The 18308-nt window shown below is 61.0% G+C and overlaps 3 protein-coding genes across 3 annotated transcripts; all 3 read right to left on the bottom strand.

Moving 5' to 3' along the window:
- Positions 1 to 1213: 1213 nt before the first annotated feature.
- Positions 1214 to 8314, bottom strand: LOC147601411 (maestro heat-like repeat-containing protein family member 7). Its single transcript, XM_086744639.1, has 19 exons — positions 8197 to 8314; positions 7606 to 7685; positions 7277 to 7402; positions 7059 to 7138; positions 6823 to 6943; positions 6429 to 6518; positions 6117 to 6221; positions 5534 to 5729; positions 4866 to 4963; positions 4600 to 4749; positions 4257 to 4405; positions 3893 to 4037; positions 3631 to 3768; positions 3249 to 3425; positions 2493 to 2648; positions 2223 to 2324; positions 1815 to 1917; positions 1438 to 1497; positions 1214 to 1350 (listed from the first exon to the last, which is right to left on the bottom strand). Exons 1-19 carry the CDS (start codon positions 8312 to 8314, stop codon positions 1214 to 1216), a joined length of 2331 nt encoding a protein of 776 aa, XP_086600765.1.
- A 2442-nt stretch (positions 8315 to 10756) lies between these two features.
- LOC147601410 (maestro heat-like repeat-containing protein family member 7) lies at positions 10757 to 13227 on the bottom strand. Its single transcript, XM_086744638.1, has 7 exons — positions 13174 to 13227; positions 12792 to 12968; positions 12036 to 12191; positions 11766 to 11867; positions 11358 to 11460; positions 10981 to 11040; positions 10757 to 10893 (listed from the first exon to the last, which is right to left on the bottom strand). The coding sequence occupies exons 1-7, from the start codon at positions 13225 to 13227 to the stop codon at positions 10757 to 10759; spliced, it is 789 nt and encodes a 262-aa protein (XP_086600764.1).
- Positions 13228 to 13333: 106 nt separating this feature from the next.
- LOC147601409 (maestro heat-like repeat-containing protein family member 7) lies at positions 13334 to 17857 on the bottom strand. The gene is made up of 12 exons (XM_086744636.1): positions 17740 to 17857; positions 17149 to 17228; positions 16820 to 16945; positions 16602 to 16681; positions 16366 to 16486; positions 15972 to 16061; positions 15660 to 15764; positions 15077 to 15272; positions 14409 to 14506; positions 14143 to 14292; positions 13800 to 13948; positions 13334 to 13580 (listed from the first exon to the last, which is right to left on the bottom strand). The coding sequence occupies exons 1-12, from the start codon at positions 17855 to 17857 to the stop codon at positions 13334 to 13336; spliced, it is 1560 nt and encodes a 519-aa protein (XP_086600762.1).
- Between the last annotated feature and the right edge of the window lie 451 nt (positions 17858 to 18308).

Genomic DNA, 18308 nt, shown 5'->3' with positions numbered 1-18308 from the left:
GACCACGCTCAGGCACCTTCAGGCCTCTGCTCTGCGCGAGCTAGCTGGGTGTCGGGGATGGGGCTGCCTGGTTGAGGACAAGTGGAGAGAACTGGGGACAGGATAGGAAAGAGGTGGATAAGGTCTGTCACCACACTCGGGAATCAAACTCCTTCACACCACTGTAGCAGTAAGAAACAGGCATTCTTTACTGCGGCGCCGGATGCGTGGGGGATCCTTCCACCTAGCGTGCACCTGTGTCTACAAATCCAAACGGAATATATTCAGTAACTTCACACGGAATCACCAGCAATTCCCAGAATATTGATACATAGTCATGAGTTTTGCTCCATCCTCCAGGCCTGCCTTTGTTCTACCATCCCTCTTAATCCCCCCACATACGCCTGGCTAACTTTTAACAGACAGAATAATAACTTTTCCTGAGAACCCCAAAACTACGAGTTCTCCCTAAGGGTTAAGACATTACATAGCAAGTCCAGCCTATGTGACTGCAGTGACATAGGTAGCGCAAACTGCCTAATATTTCTGTCATTTTCAAAAATCATGCTGTTCTCCAATTACATTGCTGAATCATCCTATGTCATGTAACATTTCCCTCCCTTTGAGACTTATTTACGCTCATTTTTAAGAATTCTCCTCTACTTAGAACTAATCTCTGTGATTGGTAAAACAAAAGGTATCATTAGCACTACTTCTAAAATGCCTTTAATAGATTGTGTGTTCTGATATGATTTTGTATAATTTATTAACAATAAGAGCGTGTTAACTCTCAAGGTCCTGTTTCTTTAGAAATCCATTGTTTCTGTTCTGGAGACGGTGCTTCCTTGACTCTCGGATAATGAATCCAAGAATCAATACCTTCAAATTTAAGGGCTGTAGGTGTTCCTAGAAGCACCTGATATGGTTCTTTCCATTCTTGTAGAAGAGGTTCTGAGTCACAAGTTTTCAGGTACCCGTGATCTCCTGGTTGAAAGCGGTGAACTGGGGAATCTAAAGAAAGAGCCTGTGTGACGGTTACCTATCTTTTTAAAGCATTTGGAGTTCTTCTGAGGGATATCAACTACAATTTCATTTCATTATGCCCAGCCTGACGCTGTCTGCTCAGCACACTCAGGGCGCTACGCATCGGAAGGACACCGTGGGTTTGTGCTCTTCTTCCAGTTTTATTCAGAAGTTTGGTTTGCCTTCTGAGAAAGAGGCAGCGCTGCCGGGCTTAGCAGCGCCAGCAGCAGAGGACTTGCGGGGCGCGTCCTGATGTTTGCTGCACGCTTTGGGAGCTCAGGATGAGGATGGTCTGAGTTGCCAGGGAAAAGACGGAGATTTCACTGTCATTCTTCAAGGTGTGAAGGGCTGCGACAGAGAGACACAGAGCTGAGATGAACCCCTGCGTCTGCAGAGACCCCCAGGCATCCCCTCCAGACCGTGCTCTCTACTCACCCCTGCAGATCTCCGACACCTTCTCCCGGCTTTGGTCCCTCAGGGTGCGAGCGGCAAGCCCTAGGCACAGAGCTTCGTCAGAGCTCCCGCTCCCCAGCGTGCTCCCCGCAGCACAGTCCCCAGCCCTGCCAGCTGGGCTGCACGGCCTCCTCCCTCTCGTCAGGGCTGACCCCAGGGAAGACCACTACCCAAGGGGGCCTGGAGCGAGCAAGGCGGCCACCAAGCCCACCTGCGTGGGCAGGGCTGGGAGAGGGAGGCCAAGGGGCTGCACGGGGCCGCCGGGGCTCTGGCAGACACAGGGCTGCTCCTTGCTGCCAGTGCAGCAGCAGGACTGGGGCCAGGCTGCCAAAAGAGGCACCCCGGGGGCAGTGGCTCACCCAAGAACCTGACGGCCGTCTCCCGCAAGCTGGCCTGAGTGTCCTTCAGGTACGGCAGGCTCTGACGACAGTAGTCTTCAGCCCTGCTCCTGTCCCGCGCCAGCTGCAGAGAGCGCAAGGGTACGGGCATGTCACGGCCCCTCCCCACTCGGCCACAGCAGTGCCTCCTCCCGCACCCCCAAGCGTTGCTGAGACCCCTCCATCCCGCGTTTTGCAGGGAGGGGAGAGGAGCCCGGAGAAGAGCCCCTGGGGGCTCTGCTCTTCAGGACAGGGATCAAGGATGTGGCTGCAGGCTGTGGACTCCGGGCTGGAGCCAGGCAGGCGACGCACAGCTGCAGAGCCCGCAGCCCAGACGCGGGGGGCAGCCCTCGTCCGGCCTGGGCCCAGGGGCTTGGGGGTTGTGCTCACCAAGCACTCTCCAATCCTCCACGTCTGCTGGGTCTGCAGCAGCTGTCTGAGCTCCTGCCACTTGAGCAGCTCTGCTGCAGCAAGGAGGGCTTCCCTGGAGACCTGCAGAGCAGCAGAAGCTGCGAGATGGCACCACGGCCTGGGGAAGGAGACCTGCTGTCCCCCTCCCCTTGGCTTTGTTCCTGGGCTGATCCCGCCCTTAGGAAGCTGGGCCGTGCCCTGGCTCAAACACCTGGGGATCTCATCTCTGCGTAGCTTGGAAATCTGTACCTTGGCCACGCTCTGCACTTGGTCACGCATGTGAAAGAAGAGTGGGAGCAGGCCCATTCGTGCTGTCGTCTTCATCTGTCTCCTGTTCTTCCTCAGCACAATCTGCATGAGCTTTCCAAAGAGGCTGATGGAGAGCTCTCTCAGCGGCATGAACTCCTGGGAGGGAGAAGCACAGTAGCACTTCAGCAACACGAGCGCTCTGCCCACGGTGAGGAGAAGCGTTAGCATGGCTGATGTGAGGGGAGGTGCTTTGGGCTCGGCTTCTGCACGCTGGAATTGTGCGCCAAACCTGCAGCTGCGGCTGAATGGCCCCTGGCCCGTGAAAGGCCTCTCAAGAGAGTTCCCTCAGGCAGCGGCTGTGCCTCCAAGTGCTCCCCCCAGCCACCCAGCGTTCCCCAGCAGCTGCACCAGCCATGCTAGGGAAGAGCTCCCTGCAGCCGGGCTCAGGAGGAGGTCCTGGGCAATACCTCCGCGGCATGCACCGCTGCCTCAGCCTCAGCCCCTTTGCCGCGGTGTCTGCGGACAACATGTGGTGTCCTGCCCAACAGCGCAGCTCGGGGAGCCCTGGGGGCTCTGGGGGCAGCTGTGAGGGAGAAGCTGGGCTGGGCTGCAGAACCCAGAAGCCATCCCACAAGAGCCGGGGGCAGAAAGGAGAAGGAGACCCTGCTTGGAGTGCTGCCCGCAGGGCTGGGCTGCAGGGCAGCTGTCATTGCCCCGTGCCCCTCTCTGGGGCTCAGGCTCCCGCATCAGCCTTACGTGGTCAAAGAGGGGCAGGAGCTTCTCCGCCAGCTGCAAAGCGATGCGGCTGGCCTCCTCCTTCTTCAGCTGACCCATCACATTTTGGAAGACCACCAGGGCCTTCCTCTTGATATCTTCATAGGCATCCTGCAGAACCTCCAGCATGTCTGGCAGGATGACCTGAATTCTTCTTGCCTGTGTGAAAAAGAGAGTCAGCATTCCTGTGACAAGGTCCGTGCCTGGAAAGTTCCCCAGGCTGCCACCAGGCCCCACCGCGGCAGGGAGGGCCTTTGGAGCAGTCACCCCACCGCCTGACTGCCAGCCAAGGCCAACCACCGCCTCACCCCCTGCCCCAGCCCCCGGCTGCCAACATGGCTCCCCTTGATGATGCCCTGCTCACCATGTCAGCTCTCTCCGACAATGTGATGACGCCTGTGAGCACCAGTGAGATCATCTCCAGGCTGGAATGCCTCAGAAACCTCCAGGCTTTGTGCATTGTCTGCAAGTCCTGGCCTTCCAAGTCATCGGAGGCCAGCAGCTGAAAGAACCCCGGCAGAAAGTCAGCGGCCGGCAGAGCCGCTGAGGCTCCCCACAGCGTGCAGCTCCTGGTTCCCAGCGTCAGCTGAGGACAAAGGGCACCAAGGCTTTTTCTGGTAACTCACAGCCAAGCAAAGGAGGCAGGTTTGCTCTGAGGAAGTGTCAAAGAGGCTGTTCTGGGCGTGCTGGAGTTGGAGGAACAGCTCCTTCAAGATGTTATCCAGCGTCTGGGGTGTGGAGAACATGAGCTCCCACATGGCCTGGGCAGTGCTGCAAGCCAGAGCGCTCTGTCAGCCGGGCTGCCTCGGCCACAGCAGCACGGCCTGGGACAGCCGGGCGGGACGCAGACCCTGCCCCTGGGTTGGGACGCCCCGGGCAGCAGGAGAGGGCTGAGGTGGTGGTGTTCCCGGTGGGGCTGTCAGCCAGAGAGTCCCCGGGCCCCTCTGCCCACAGGGAACAAGCCCTCAGGGGGCTTGTCAGGGCCAGCACCTGTCTCCTCGCATCTCCAGCATGGTCCTGACTGCCTCCCCAGGGTCCCTGTTAGCCATCAGGAGGAGCAGCGACTCCACGCTCTGCCGGGCTGGTGCCGTGCTGATGCCTGTCAGGTTTCTGTGGATGCAGCTCAGGATCTTTGGCACCTGGAGGGGACACAGGTGAGGATGGTGCTGCCACTGGGGTGCAGCCATTTCCTCAGCTGCCCTTCCCATCCCTCTCTGCTGCCTTCAGGTGCCTTCTGGTGCCTGAGACAGCTGGGTTTGGGAGGGAGGGAGGGAGGGAGCAAGAAGGCCTGACAGGGCTCAAGGGCAGGGCAATCCAGCCAGCGGCCACTTACATCCGTCAGCCAGAAGTCAGGGTCTCCCATAACCACATCTATCATGCTGCCGGCCAGCTCCCTGTCAAAGGTGCTGTAGTCTCTCATGGCCTCAATGATTGTGAGGACGATGTCTGCCCTCTCTTCGGGCTGGAGGTATTTTCCAAAGGCCTATGGGCGGGAGGCAGGGAGTGAAGACGTGCCACCTCCAGTCTGGGTGCCTTTGCTCACACGAGTGCCGTGCTGATGCCACGGAGAAGTGTTCCAGCAAGGGGGAAGCTCACTACCTTGGTAATGTGCCTGGCGTCGGGCGAAGAGCGCAAGGAGGTGATCTCAGCTTCCCAGTCCCCTTGGAGCTGTGCACGATCCTCTGGCAGTGTCGTGCCTAAAGAGCAGGGCAAAGGCAGAAGAGTCGGCAAGACACAGCAGCTTAGGCAGCAAGCTTCCCAAATCCGGAAAAGAGCTTGGAACTAGGAATGGCTGAGGAGACAGGTTATGATCCACAGTCGCGGAGGAGGTGCTGGATAGCGGTGTAAACTGAAGGTTGACCTGCCTCCAGTGTACCTATGCGAAGGCTCCTGGCCTGGGAAACTCCAAGGACCTAGAGCTCTGCAGGAGTCCCACAGTTAAAGCGTGGTTGGAATAATGGTGCCATGACAGGAGGGGCGGCTCGCGTGGCGGGCGCGTTGCGAGGCAGGGCTGTGAGCTCTTCAGGAGAGACGGGGAAGACGTGGATTGGGGCTGGCTCCTGGCTGAAGGAGCAGCTCAGCTCCACGGGACGATGAGCAGTGTGGGAGAGAGCGTGTGGGTCGGGAGCAGAGGAGAGGCAGTGCTGGTGACGTGGTGGTGCCTCCAGCAAGCGCAAGAGCAGTCCGTGGCAATGGCCAGGAAGAGAAGCAGATGTCTCGGGTGATGTCAGTGTGCGCAGGGATGCTGCTGCCACAGCTTCTCTTACATTGTTGCTGACGCTTGAACACGAGGAGGGAACAAAGAGCGTCCAAAGCGAGACGGCTGGTCTTTCCTTCCTGGCAGGAAAGCAGGAGGAGGTGTCCCAGCAGCTGTCCGAGGACTGGGATCTGGATGTCTCCGTAGAAGGCACATCTGTCCTCATCTTGAGCAGCCTGGGCAAGGGAGGCAGAAGGGCAGAATTGCTGAGGTCAGAGCCCGGAAGCCAAGAGTGTGCTCAGAGCTGGGTGCAGGCGCGTCAGAGCTTTGCAGGGCCCCACGGGCCCCAGCTCCCAAAGCAGCTAGCTGGGCGGCAGCCCCACGCAGGGAGAGCTGCCGGGCCTGCGCTTGCACCAAGCTCCTTGGGCGTTCTCGTGCGACACTGGCCCGGGAGCAGAGCTGGCTCCTGGCAGAGAGGGGGCTGGGGAGAGAAGCCCGTGGGGAAGGGAGGGAGCAAGACCCCCGCTTCAGCGCAGAGGAGGCGGAGCGCTGAAACCTGTGCCCAGGCTTGCCTTGCGGGCACCTGGGAGCTGCAGGCTGCACCGCTGTGCGGGCACGGAAGAGGGTCTGACTGGCAGGTGCCTGGTCCTTACCTCCAGTGAGGAACAGTTGGCCAGCAAATGGCCCAGCTTCCTAATCCTCTCCACGGCCCTCTCCCGCACCTCTGGTCTCTCGCAGTCCGTGAAGAACAGGAGCATCTGGGGCGAGAGGAGAGAAGCTGCTGGTGAGCCCTGGCAGCAGACACCCGCTCCAGCACAAGCAGCGCGGCTCAGCTCCTGAGCTGGACTCGCACAGTCCATGGCGGCTTCCTCTGCTCTCGAGCAAAGGTGCGGACGTCCACTCAAGAGTGGCCAATCCCTTCCCTGCAGGGTGAGGAACAGCCCCGCTCTTTGCACGTGCCAGACCTGAAAGATACTCTGCAGCTCCTCGCTGACTCTGGAGGCGGGAGCGCTGAGCACCAATGCCTCCAGCATCTTGTCCATGGCACGCAGGTTCTGCAAGGAAGACAAAGAGCTGTGGCCATGATTGTGCTGTCCCTCCCACTGCCAGAGCCAAGGGAGGACTCCTGCGCTGACTCGCAGTGCCCGGGAGAGACCCCGGGACAGACAACCTGTTGCAGGCAGAGCAGCCTGCGCCACTGGACGTGGCCAGGCCCAGGGGAAGGGGACGAAGGGCTGAGGGTGGGAAAGCGAAGCCGAGAGCCTGGCCTGCCTTGGATCTCTGGTGATATGGCAGCACAGGGTGGCCAGGGAGCAGCCCCGAGGGACTGGGGGCTCCTGGAGCTCACTCAGCACTTGCCTTGAAGTAGAGGCGTGTTTCCAGGCTGTGCATTTCCTCTGCTGGAGGAAGCCAGAAGACAGTGGAGAAGCAGGCTTGTAGGAGGCCTATCTCTTTGCCGTCCAGCACCGACTCCACTGAGCTGCAAAGAGGGAGAGGGGCCAGTGGGACACTGGTGCTGGGAGCGGAGCCTGGAGGCCTCGTGCAGGTGAACACGGAGCTGTGGGACAGGGTCCCCAGGAGGGATGGGCAGGTACCTCAATGCGGCGATGGCACGCATGGCTTTCTGCCGCACCGCCGTTTGCATTTTGTCCCTGGGCTCCTCTGTCAGCAGCACCTGCAGAGCACAAGTGGGATGGGCCCTGGCAGCTGGCAGCACCCAGTGCCAGCAGACCCTCGCCCTGCGCAGGCGCTGTCCCCACAGGGTGCCCGTGCCGGCAAAGCCCTTCTGCAGAGCCGTGGGGTTTCCCCTTACCCAGATGTTCTCTGCCAGCTGGTACGTGTGGCAGAAGAAATCCAGGCCCTGGAACAAGTCGTGCCGCTTGGCGGTTCTGCACAGAACGCAGATGCAGTTCAGGAACACCATCTGCTGGCCCTCCTCCTGGCAGCCGGGGGACAGAGAGAGAAACGGGGAGCGTGAGGCGGGGGACAGGCGGCCAGCGGGACCGGAGCACCGGGGGCGCAGTGCCGTGTGGGAGAGCTGGGAGAAGCAGCTCTGCCCAGCCAGCACAGCTCCAGCAGCCCGGCAGCAGAGCCCCTGTCAGCAGAGGCTGGCAGAGCCGCAGGTGAAATGGGCACGGTTACCTGCTGGGGGCTGGTGACAAAGGCGTGGATGAAGTCCACAGTTTCCTGTTGCACTGCGTAGACAGGCAACCAGCTGTCATCTAAGGAAGGAGGAGAGCAGGGAGGGTGTGGAGAAGGGCCGGTGGCAGGAGAGAGCAGAGGAAGGAAATCTGCCCTGTGTGCAGCCGCCTGCCCACTCCCCTGGCCCAGTGTTCCCGTGCGTGCCAGGGCTGGAGGGTGCCCGGCAGCCGGGCTGCCATGCTGGAGCACAGCGTGGCGGGGAAAGCCCCCAGTGCCATCGGCTGAGGACATCCCTTGCAGGTGGGCAGGAAAGGTCCCCGTCCCACAGCATGGCTGCCTCCTGCCAGCCCAGCTGCCTCCGGCTGCCTGTGCCCGGAGCAGGAGCTGGGTCCCCTCTGCTCTCTCTCTCTTTGGGAGAGGCTGTGCTGGGGCCAGCTGCCAGCCCTGAGCATCCCTGTCATTCACGCAGAATCATGCCCCCCGCCCGCGGGATCCCCGCTGCCCATGTGCGTGAATACGTGATGGTGGCGTCGAGCAGGGTGCGCTCGCTGGCCCCAGCCCTGCCCCGACCAAGAGGGGCCCCTCACTCACCGATCTCCAGTGGCTCAACCATGGACGCCTCGTCAGGCTGCCCCAGGGAGCCGCACTCTTGGGAAGTCCAGTCTTCCTGCCAGGACTCCGTGGGGCAGCTGGGAATGCTCTCTGCCATCCTGTGGGATGGAGGAAAGGGCTAGGAGGGGGGTTGTGGGGGAAGGATTGGCGAGAGGCCTCAGCTGCGCTTGCGGGCTCCTCGCTAGCTCCACGGGCTCCTGGCCTGTCCTGTCGCTGTCCTGCCGGACACTGAGGGCTGGGGGCACAGCCGCGCTGACCGTATGCAGTGGGGTGGGGTGTCAGAATGGGGAGGTCACAAAGGGTCTCACTGTGACACGCTGCCCGGGCCGGGAGGGGCAGTGTTCTATGGGGTGCAGTGGGCCGGCTCAGCCCTCGGGCACCTGGGTGCTCTCAGGGTGCCCCCAGTCCACCGTTTTCCCTCACATCCCCTAGGACCTCCCTGTTGCCCTCCGCGGCGTCCCAGAGCCCCATGTTCAGACATGAACAGGGGCGGCGTGCCCCCACAACATCCCTTTGCTTTTGGCGCACTGCAGAGCCCTGCCTCTCCCCCTCGACGACATTAAAGCTGGAAGATTCACTGCAGCCTGGTTTTTGTCGCTTCACTCTTCTCTCCCCCTCGCCAAAGAGGAAGAGCTCCTGCAGAAAAGGGGAAAAGGAAAATGAAACGTCTTCCACTGAGTTTGCCCTTTGAGGACTGGGAAGCTCCCAGACATGGTGATTCCGGTCTCACTGGCTTGCTTCTCCGTCTGGCTTGTGATCGTGATGGAGACCAGCCTCTTACAGTCAGAGCCTTTCCCTGGCTCTGAACATCTCTTCCAGCACGGGCCCACCCAGGACCCCTCCTGGGGCCTTCGTTGCAGCCCAGAGCCCTGGCGCTGCCCCGGGGGTGGCTGTGTGGTAGCGCCGGGGCGGAGGAGGCCTGGGCCGGTGTGGCAGGGTGGCTGCGGCCTCAGTGGGGGCTTTGGGCTGAAGGGGGGAGGACGGACCCAGCACGATACAGCTCTAAGGGCCGCACTGCTGGGCACGCTGGCAGCTGTAGCCTTGCATTCCAGCCCTTCCTGGCAGCCCCCTGGGTCGGAAGGGGAAGCTGGGAGCGGTCCTCTTCTGACAGAGCCCCGCTGTGCCGCCACGTTGGTCCACAGGCCGTGCCGCCATGTTGGTCCGCAGGCCGTGCCAGGCGCTGTCGTCCTGGTGCTGTTGCCTCGGCGTGCCTGTTCCACGGTGGCAGCCCAAGGAACCCCCACACAGCCCAAGGGAACCTGGAACAGCCCCTCTCTGCCCCTTCTCTGACTGCTCGAGCCGTGCCCTGCAGCCGCTGCCCAGCGTGACCACGCTCAGGCACCTTCAGGCCTCTGCTCTGCGCGAGCTGGCTGGGTGTGGGGGCCGGGGCTGCCTGGTTGAGGACAAGTGGAGAGAACTGGGGACAGGATGGGAAAGAGGTGGATAAGGTCTGTCACCACACTCGGGAATCAAACTCCTTCACACCACTGTAGCAGTAAGAAACAGGCATTCTTTATTGCGGCGCCGGATGCGTGGGGGATCCTTCCACCTAGCGTGCACCTGTGTCTACAAATCCAAACGGAATATGTTCAGTAACTTCACACGGAATCAGCAGCAATTCCCAGAATATTGATACATAGTCATGAGTTTTGCTCCATCCTCCAGGCCTGCCTTTGTTCTACCATCCCTCTTAATCCCCCCACATATGCCTGGCTAACTTTTAACAGACAGAATAATAACTTTTCCTGACAATCCCAAAACTACGAGTTCTCCCTAAGGGTTAAGACATTACATAGCAAGTCCAGCCTATGTGACTGCAGTGACATAGGTAGCGCAAACTGCCTAATATTTCTGTCATTTTCAAAAATCATGCTGTTCTCCAATTACATTGCTGAATCATCCTATGTCATGTAACATTTCCCTCCCTTTGAGACTTATTTACGCTCATTTTTAAGAATTCTCCTCTACTTAGAACTAATCTCTGTGATCGGTAAAACAAAAGGTATCATTAGCACTACTTCTAAAATGCCTTTAATAGATTGTGTGTTCTGATTTGATTTTGTATAATTTATTAACAATAAGAGAGTGTTAACTCTCAAGGTCCTGTTTCTTTAGAAATCCATTGTTTCTGTTCTGGAGACGGTGCTTCCTTGACTCTCGGATAATGAATCCAAGAATCAATACCTTCAAATTTAAGGTCTGTAGGTGTTCCTAGAAGCACCTGATATGGTTCTTTCCATTCTTGTAGAAGAGGTTCTGAGTCACAAGTTTTCAGGTACCCGTGATCTCCTGGTTGAAAGCGGTGAACTGGGGAATCTAAAGAAAGAGCCTGTGTGACGGTTACCTATCTTTTTAAAGCATTTGGAGTTCTTCTGAGGGATATCAACTACAATTTCATTTCATTATGCCCAGCCTGACGCTGTCTGCTCAGCACACTCAGGGCGCTACGCATCGGAAGGACACCGTGGGTTTGTGCTCTTCTTCCAGTTTTATTCAGAAGTTTGGTTTGCCTTCTGAGAAAGAGGCAGCGCTGCCCGGCTTAGCAGTGCCAGCAGCAGAGCACTTGCGGGGCGCGTCCTGATGTTTGCTGCACGCTTTGGGAGCTCAGGATGAGGATGGTCTGAGTTGCCAGGGAAAAGACGGAGATTTCACTGTCATTCTTCAAGGTGTGAAGGGCTGCGACAGAGAGACACAGAGCTGAGATGAACCCCTGCGTCTGCAGAGACCCCCAGGCATCCCCTCCAGACCGTGCTCTCTACTCACCCCTGCAGATCTCCGACACCTTCTCCCGGCTTTGGTCCCTCAGGGTGCGAGCGGCAAGCCCTAGGCACAGAGCTTCGTCAGAGCTCCCGCTCCCCGGCGTGCTCCCCGCAGCACAGTCCCTAGCCCTGCCAGCTGGGCTGCACGGCCTCCTCCCCCTCGTCAGGGCTGACCCCAGGGAAGACCACTACCCAAGGGGGCCTGGAGCGAGCAAGGCGGCCACCAAGCCCACCTGCGTGGGCAGGGCTGGGAGAGGGAGGCCAAGGGGCTGCACGGGGCCGCCGGGGCTCTGGCAGACACAGGGCTGCTCCTTGCTGCCAGTGCAGCAGCAGGGACTGGGGCCAGGCTGCCAAAAGAGGCACCCGGGGGCAGTGGCTCACCCAAGAACCTGACGGCCGTCTCCCGCAAGCTGGCCTGAGTGTCCTTCAGGTACGGCAGGCTCTGACGACAGTAGTCTTCAGCCCTGCTCCTGTCCCGCGCCAGCTGCAGAGAGCGCAAGGGTACGGGCATGTCACGGCCCCTCCCCACTCGGCCACAGCAGTGCCTCCTCCCGCACCCCCAAGCATTGCTGAGACCCCTCCATCCCGCGTTTTGCAGGGAGGGGAGAGGAGCCCGGAGAAGAGCCCCTGGGGGCTCTGCTCTTCAGGACAGGGATCGAGGATGTGGCTGCAGGCTGTGGACTCCGGGCTGGAGCCAGGCAGGCGACGCACAGCTGCAGAGCCCGCAGCCCAGACGCGGGGGGCAGCCCTCGTCCGGCCTGGGCCCAGGGGCTTGGGGGTTGTGCTCACCAAGCACTCTCCAATCCTCCACGTCTGCTGGGTCTGCAGCAGCTGTCTGAGCTCCTGCCACTTGAGCAGCTCTGCTGCAGCAAGGAGGGCTTCCCTGGAGACCTGCAGAGCAGCAGAAGCTGCGAGATGGCACCATGGCCTGGCGAAGGAGACCTGCTGTCCCCCTCCCCTTGGCTTTGTTCCTGGGCTGATCCCGCCCTTAGGAAGCTGGGCCGTGCCCTGGCTCAAACACCTGGGGATCTCATCTCTGCGTAGCTTGGAAATCTGTACCTTGGCCACGCTCTGCACTTGGTCACGCATGTGAAAGAAGAGTGGGAGCAGGCCCATTCGTGCTGTCCTCTTCATCTGTCTCCTGTTCTTCCTCAGCACAATCTGCATGAGCTTTCCAAAGAGGCTGATGGAGAGCTCTCTCAGCGGCATGAACTCCTGGGAGGGAGAAGCACAGTAGCACTTCAGCAACACGAGCGCTCTGCCCACGGTGAGGAGAAGCGTTAGCATGGCTGATGTGAGGGGAGATGCTTTGGGCTCGGCTTCTGCACGCTGGAATTGTGCGCCAAACCTGCAGCTGCGGCTGAATGGCCCCTGGCCCGTGAAAGGCCTCTCAAGAGAGTTCCCTCAGGCAGCGGCTGTGCCTCCAAGTGCTCCCCCCAGCCACCCAGCGTTCCCCAGCAGCTGCACCAGCCATGCTAGGGAAGAGCTCCCCGCAGCCGGGCTCAGGAGGAGGTCCTGGGCAATACCTCCGCGGCATGCGCTGCTGGCTCAGCCTCAGCCCCTTTGCCGCGGTGTCTGCGGACAACATGTGGTGTCCTGCCCAACAGCGCAGCTCGGGGAGCCGTGGGGGCTCTGGGGGCAGCTGTGAGGGAGAAGCTGGGCTGGGCTGCAGAACCCAGAAGCCATCCCACAAGAGCCGGGGGCAGAAAGGAGAAGGAGACCCTGCTTGGAGTGCTGCCCGCAGGGCTGGGCTGCAGGGCAGCTGTCATTGCCCCGTGCCCCTCTCTGGGGCTCAGGCTCCCGCATCAGCCTTACGTGGTCAAAGAGGGGCAGGAGCTTCTCCGCCAGCTGCAAAGCGATGCGGCTGGCCTCCTCCTTCTTCAGCTGACCCATCACATTTTGGAAGACCACCAGGGCCTTCCTCTTGATATCTTCATAGGCATCCTGCAGAACCTCCAGCATGTCTGGCAGGATGACCTGAATTCTTCTTGCCTGTGTGAAAAAGAGAGTCACCATTCCTGTGACAAGGTCCGTGCCTGGAAAGTTCCCCAGGCTGCCACCAGGCCCCACCGCGGCAGGGAGGGCCTTTGGAGCAGTCACCCCACCGCCTGACTGCCAGCCAAGGCCAACCACCGCCTCACCCCCTGCCCCAGCCCCCGGCTGCCAACATGGCTCCCCTTGATGACGCCCTGCTCACCATGTCAGCTCTCTCCGACAATGTGATGACGCCTGTGAGCACCAGTGAGATCATCTCCAGGCTGGAATGCCTCAGAAACCTCCAGGCTTTGTGCATTGTCTGCAAGTCCTGGCCTTCCAAGTCATCGGAGGCCAGCAGCTGAAAGAACCCCGGCAGAAAGTCAGCGGCCAGCAGAGCCACTGAGGCTCCCCACAGCGTGCAGCTCCTGGTTCCCAGCGTCAGCTGAGGACAAAGGGCACCAAGGCTTTTTCTGGTAACTCACAGCCAAGCAAAGGAGGCAGGTTTGCTCTGAGGAAGTGTCAAAGAGGCTGTTCTGGGCGTGCTGGAGTTGGAGGAACAGCTCCTTCAAGATGTGATCCAGCGTCTGGGGTGTGGAGAACATGAGCTCCCACATGGCCCGGGCAGTGCTGCAAGCCAGAGCGCTCTGTCAGCCGGGCTGCCTCGGCCACAGCAGCACGGCCTGGGACAGCCGGGCGGGATGCAGACCCTGCCCCTGGGTTGGGACGCCCCGGGCAGCAGGAGAGGGCTGAGGTGGTGGTGTTCCCGGTGGGGCTGTCAGCCAGAGAGTCCCCGGGCCCCTCTGCCCACAGGGAACAAGCCCTCAGGGGGCTTGTCAGGGCCAGCACCTGTCTCCTCGCATCTCCAGCATGGTCCTGACTGCCTCCCCAGGGTCCCTGTTAGCCATCAGGAGGAGCAGCGACTCCACGCTCTGCCGGGCTGGTGCCGTGCTGATGCCTGTCAGGTTTCTGTGGATGCAGCTCAGGATCTTTGGCACCTGGAGGGGACACAGGTGAGGATGGTGCTGCCACTGGGGTGCAGCCATTTCCTCAGCTGCCCTTCCCATCCCTCTCTGCTGCCTTCAGGTGCCTTCTGGTGCCTGAGACAGCTGGGTTTGGGAGGGAGGGAGGGAGGGAGCAAGAAGGCCTGACAGGGCTCAAGGGCAGGGCAATCCAGCCAGCGGCCACTTACATCCGTCAGCCAGAAGTCAGGGTCTCCCATAACCACATCTATCATGCTGCCGGCCAGCTCCCTGTCAAAGGTGCTGTAGTCTCTCATGGCCTCAATGATTGTGAGGACGATGTCTGCCCTCTCTTCGGGCTGGAGGTATTTTCCAAAGGCCTATGGGCGGGAGGCAGGGAGTGAAGACGTGCCACCTCCAGTCTGGGTGCCTTTGCTCACACGAGTGCCGTGCTGATGCCACGGAGAAGTGTTCCAGCAAGGGGGAAGCTCACTACCTTGGTAATGTGCCTGGCGTCGGGCGAAGAGCGCAAGGAGGTGATCTCAGCTTCCCAGTCCCCTTGGAGCTGTGCACGATCCTCTGGCAGTGTCGTGCCTAAAGAGCAGGGCAAAGGCAGAAGAGTCGGCAAGACACAGCAGCTTAGGCAGCAAGCTTCCCAAATCCGGAAAAGAGCTTGGAACTAGGAATGGCTGAGGAGACAGGTTATGATCCACAGTCGCGGAGGAGGTGCTGGATAGCGGTGTAAACTGAAGGTTGACCTGCCTCCAGTGTACCTATGCGAAGGCTCCTGGCCTGGGAAACTCCAAGGACCTAGAGCTCTGCAGGAGTCCCACAGTTAAAGCGTGGTTGGAATAATGGTGCCATGACAGGAGGGGCGGCTCGCGTGGCGGGCGCGTTGCGAGGCAGGGCTGTGAGCTCTTCAGGAGAGACGGGGAAGACGTGGATTGGGGCTGGCTCCTGGCTGAAGGAGCAGCTCAGCTCCACGGGACGATGAGCAGTGTGGGAGAGAGCGTGTGGGTCGGGAGCAGAGGAGAGGCAGTGCTGGTGACGTGGTGGTGCCTCCAGCAAGCGCAAGAGCAGTCCGTGGCAATGGCCAGGAAGAGAAGCAGATGTCTCGGGTGATGTCAGTGTGCGCAGGGATGCTGCTGCCACAGCTTCTCTTACATTGTTGCTGACGCTTGAACACGAGGAGGGAACAAAGAGCGTCCAAAGCGAGACGGCTGGTCTTTCCTTCCTGGCAGGAAAGCAGGAGGAGGTGTCCCAGCAGCTGTCCGAGGACTGGGATCTGGATGTCTCCGTAGAAGGCACATCTGTCCTCATCTTGAGCAGCCTGGGCAAGGGAGGCAGAAGGGCAGAATTGCTGAGGTCAGAGCCCGGAAGCCAAGAGTGTGCTCAGAGCTGGGTGCAGGCGCGTCAGAGCTTTGCAGGGCCCCACGGGCCCCAGCTCCCAAAGCAGCTAGCTGGGCGGCAGCCCCACGCAGGGAGAGCTGCCGGGCCTGCGCTTGCACCAAGCTCCTTGGGCGTTCTCGTGCGACACTGGCCCGGGAGCAGAGCTGGCTCCTGGCAGAGAGGGGGCTGGGGAGAGAAGCCCGTGGGGAAGGGAGGGAGCAAGACCCCCGCTTCAGCGCAGAGGAGGCGGAGCGCTGAAACCTGTGCCCAGGCTTGCCTTGCGGGCACCTGGGAGCTGCAGGCTGCACCGCTGTGCGGGCACGGAAGAGGGTCTGACTGGCAGGTGCCTGGTCCTTACCTCCAGTGAGGAACAGTTGGCCAGCAAATGGCCCAGCTTCCTAATCCTCTCCACGGCCCTCTCCCGCACCTCTGGTCTCTCGCAGTCCGTGAAGAACAGGAGCATCTGGGGCGAGAGGAGAGAAGCTGCTGGTGAGCCCTGGCAGCAGACACCCGCTCCAGCACAAGCAGCGCGGCTCAGCTCCTGAGCTGGACTCGCACAGTCCATGGCGGCTTCCTCTGCTCTCGAGCAAAGGTGCGGACGTCCACTCAAGAGTGGCCAATCCCTTCCCTGCAGGGTGAGGAACAGCCCCGCTCTTTGCACGTGCCAGACCTGAAAGATACTCTGCAGCTCCTCGCTGACTCTGGAGGCGGGAGCGCTGAGCACCAATGCCTCCAGCATCTTGTCCATGGCACGCAGGTTCTGCAAGGAAGACAAAGAGCTGTGGCCATGATTGTGCTGTCCCTCCCACTGCCAGAGCCAAGGGAGGACTCCTGCGCTGACTCGCAGTGCCCGGGAGAGACCCCGGGACAGACAACCTGTTGCAGGCAGAGCAGCCTGCGCCACTGGACGTGGCCAGGCCCAGGGGAAGGGGACGAAGGGCTGAGGGTGGGAAAGCGAAGCCGAGAGCCTGGCCTGCCTTGGATCTCTGGTGATATGGCAGCACAGGGTGGCCAGGGAGCAGCCCCGAGGGACTGGGGGCTCCTGGAGCTCACTCAGCACTTGCCTTGAAGTAGAGGCGTGTTTCCAGGCTGTGCATTTCCTCTGCTGGAGGAAGCCAGAAGACAGTGGAGAAGCAGGCTTGTAGGAGGCCTATCTCTTTGCCGTCCAGCACCGACTCCACTGAGCTGCAAAGAGGGAGAGGGGCCAGTGGGACACTGGTGCTGGGAGCGGAGCCTGGAGGCCTCGTGCAGGTGAACACGGAGCTGTGGGACAGGGTCCCCAGGAGGGATGGGCAGGTACCTCAATGCGGCGATGGCACGCATGGCTTTCTGCCGCACCGCCGTTTGCATTTTGTCCCTGGGCTCCTCTGTCAGCAGCACCTGCAGAGCACAAGTGGGATGGGCCCTGGCAGCTGGCAGCACCCAGTGCCAGCAGACCCTCGCCCTGCGCAGGCGCTGTCCCCACAGGGTGCCCGTGCCGGCAAAGCCCTTCTGCAGAGCCGTGGGGTTTCCCCTTACCCAGATGTTCTCTGCCAGCTGGTACGTGTGGCAGAAGAAATCCAGGCCCTGGAACAAGTCGTGCCGCTTGGCGGTTCTGCACAGAACGCAGATGCAGTTCAGGAACACCATCTGCTGGCCCTCCTCCTGGCAGCCGGGGGACAGAGAGAGAAACGGGGAGCGTGAGGCGGGGGACAGGCGGCCAGCGGGACCGGAGCACCGGGGGCGCAGTGCCGTGTGGGAGAGCTGGGAGAAGCAGCTCTGCCCAGCCAGCACAGCTCCAGCAGCCCGGCAGCAGAGCCCCTGTCAGCAGAGGCTGGCAGAGCCGCAGGTGAAATGGGCACGGTTACCTGCTGGGGGCTGGTGACAAAGGCGTGGATGAAGTCCACAGTTTCCTGTTGCACTGCGTAGACAGGCAACCAGCTGTCATCTAAGGAAGGAGGAGAGCAGGGAGGGTGTGGAGAAGGGCCGGTGGCAGGAGAGAGCAGAGGAAGGAAATCTGCCCTGTGTGCAGCCGCCTGCCCACTCCCCTGGCCCAGTGTTCCCGTGCGTGCCAGGGCTGGAGGGTGCCCGGCAGCCGGGCTGCCATGCTGGAGCACAGCGTGGCGGGGAAAGCCCCCAGTGCCATCGGCTGAGGACATCCCTTGCAGGTGGGCAGGAAAGGTCCCCGTCCCACAGCATGGCTGCCTCCTGCCAGCCCAGCTGCCTCCGGCTGCCTGTGCCCGGAGCAGGAGCTGGGTCCCCTCTGCTCTCTCTCTCTTTGGGAGAGGCTGTGCTGGGGCCAGCTGCCAGCCCTGAGCATCCCTGTCATTCACGCAGAATCATGCCCCCCGCCCGCGGGATCCCCGCTGCCCATGTGCGTGAATACGTGATGGTGGCGTCGAGCAGGGTGCGCTCGCTGGCCCCAGCCCTGCCCCGACCAAGAGGGGCCCCTCACTCACCGATCTCCAGTGGCTCAACCATGGACGCCTCGTCAGGCTGCCCCAGGGAGCCGCACTCTTGGGAAGTCCAGTCTTCCTGCCAGGACTCCGTGGGGCAGCTGGGAATGCTCTCTGCCATCCTGTGGGATGGAGGAAAGGGCTAGGAGGGGGGTTGTGGGGGAAGGATTGGCGAGAGGCCTCAGCTGCGCTTGCGGGCTCCTCGCTAGCTCCACGGGCTCCTGGCCTGTCCTGTCGCTGTCCTGCCGGACACTGAGGGCTGGGGGCACAGCCGCGCTGACCGTATGCAGTGGGGTGGGGTGTCAGAATGGGGAGGTCACAAAGGGTCTCACTGTGACACGCTGCCCGGGCCGGGAGGGGCAGTGTTCTATGGGGTGCAGTGGGCCGGCTCAGCCCTCGGGCACCTGGGTGCTCTCAGGGTGCCCCCAGTCCACCGTTTTCCCTCACATCCCCTAGGACCTCCCTGTTGCCCTCCGCGGCGTCCCAGAGCCCCATGTTCAGACATGAACAGGGGCGGCGTGCCCCCACAACATCCCTTTGCTTTTGGCGCACTGCAGAGCCCTGCCTCTCCC

This window comes from Chlamydotis macqueenii, chromosome 3 (genome assembly GCF_036417535.1).
Source record: "Chlamydotis macqueenii isolate bChlMac1 chromosome 3, bChlMac1.mat, whole genome shotgun sequence".
Classification (NCBI taxonomy): Eukaryota; Metazoa; Chordata; class Aves; order Otidiformes; family Otididae; genus Chlamydotis; species Chlamydotis macqueenii.
This window is presented reverse-complemented; position numbering and strand designations above follow the sequence as displayed.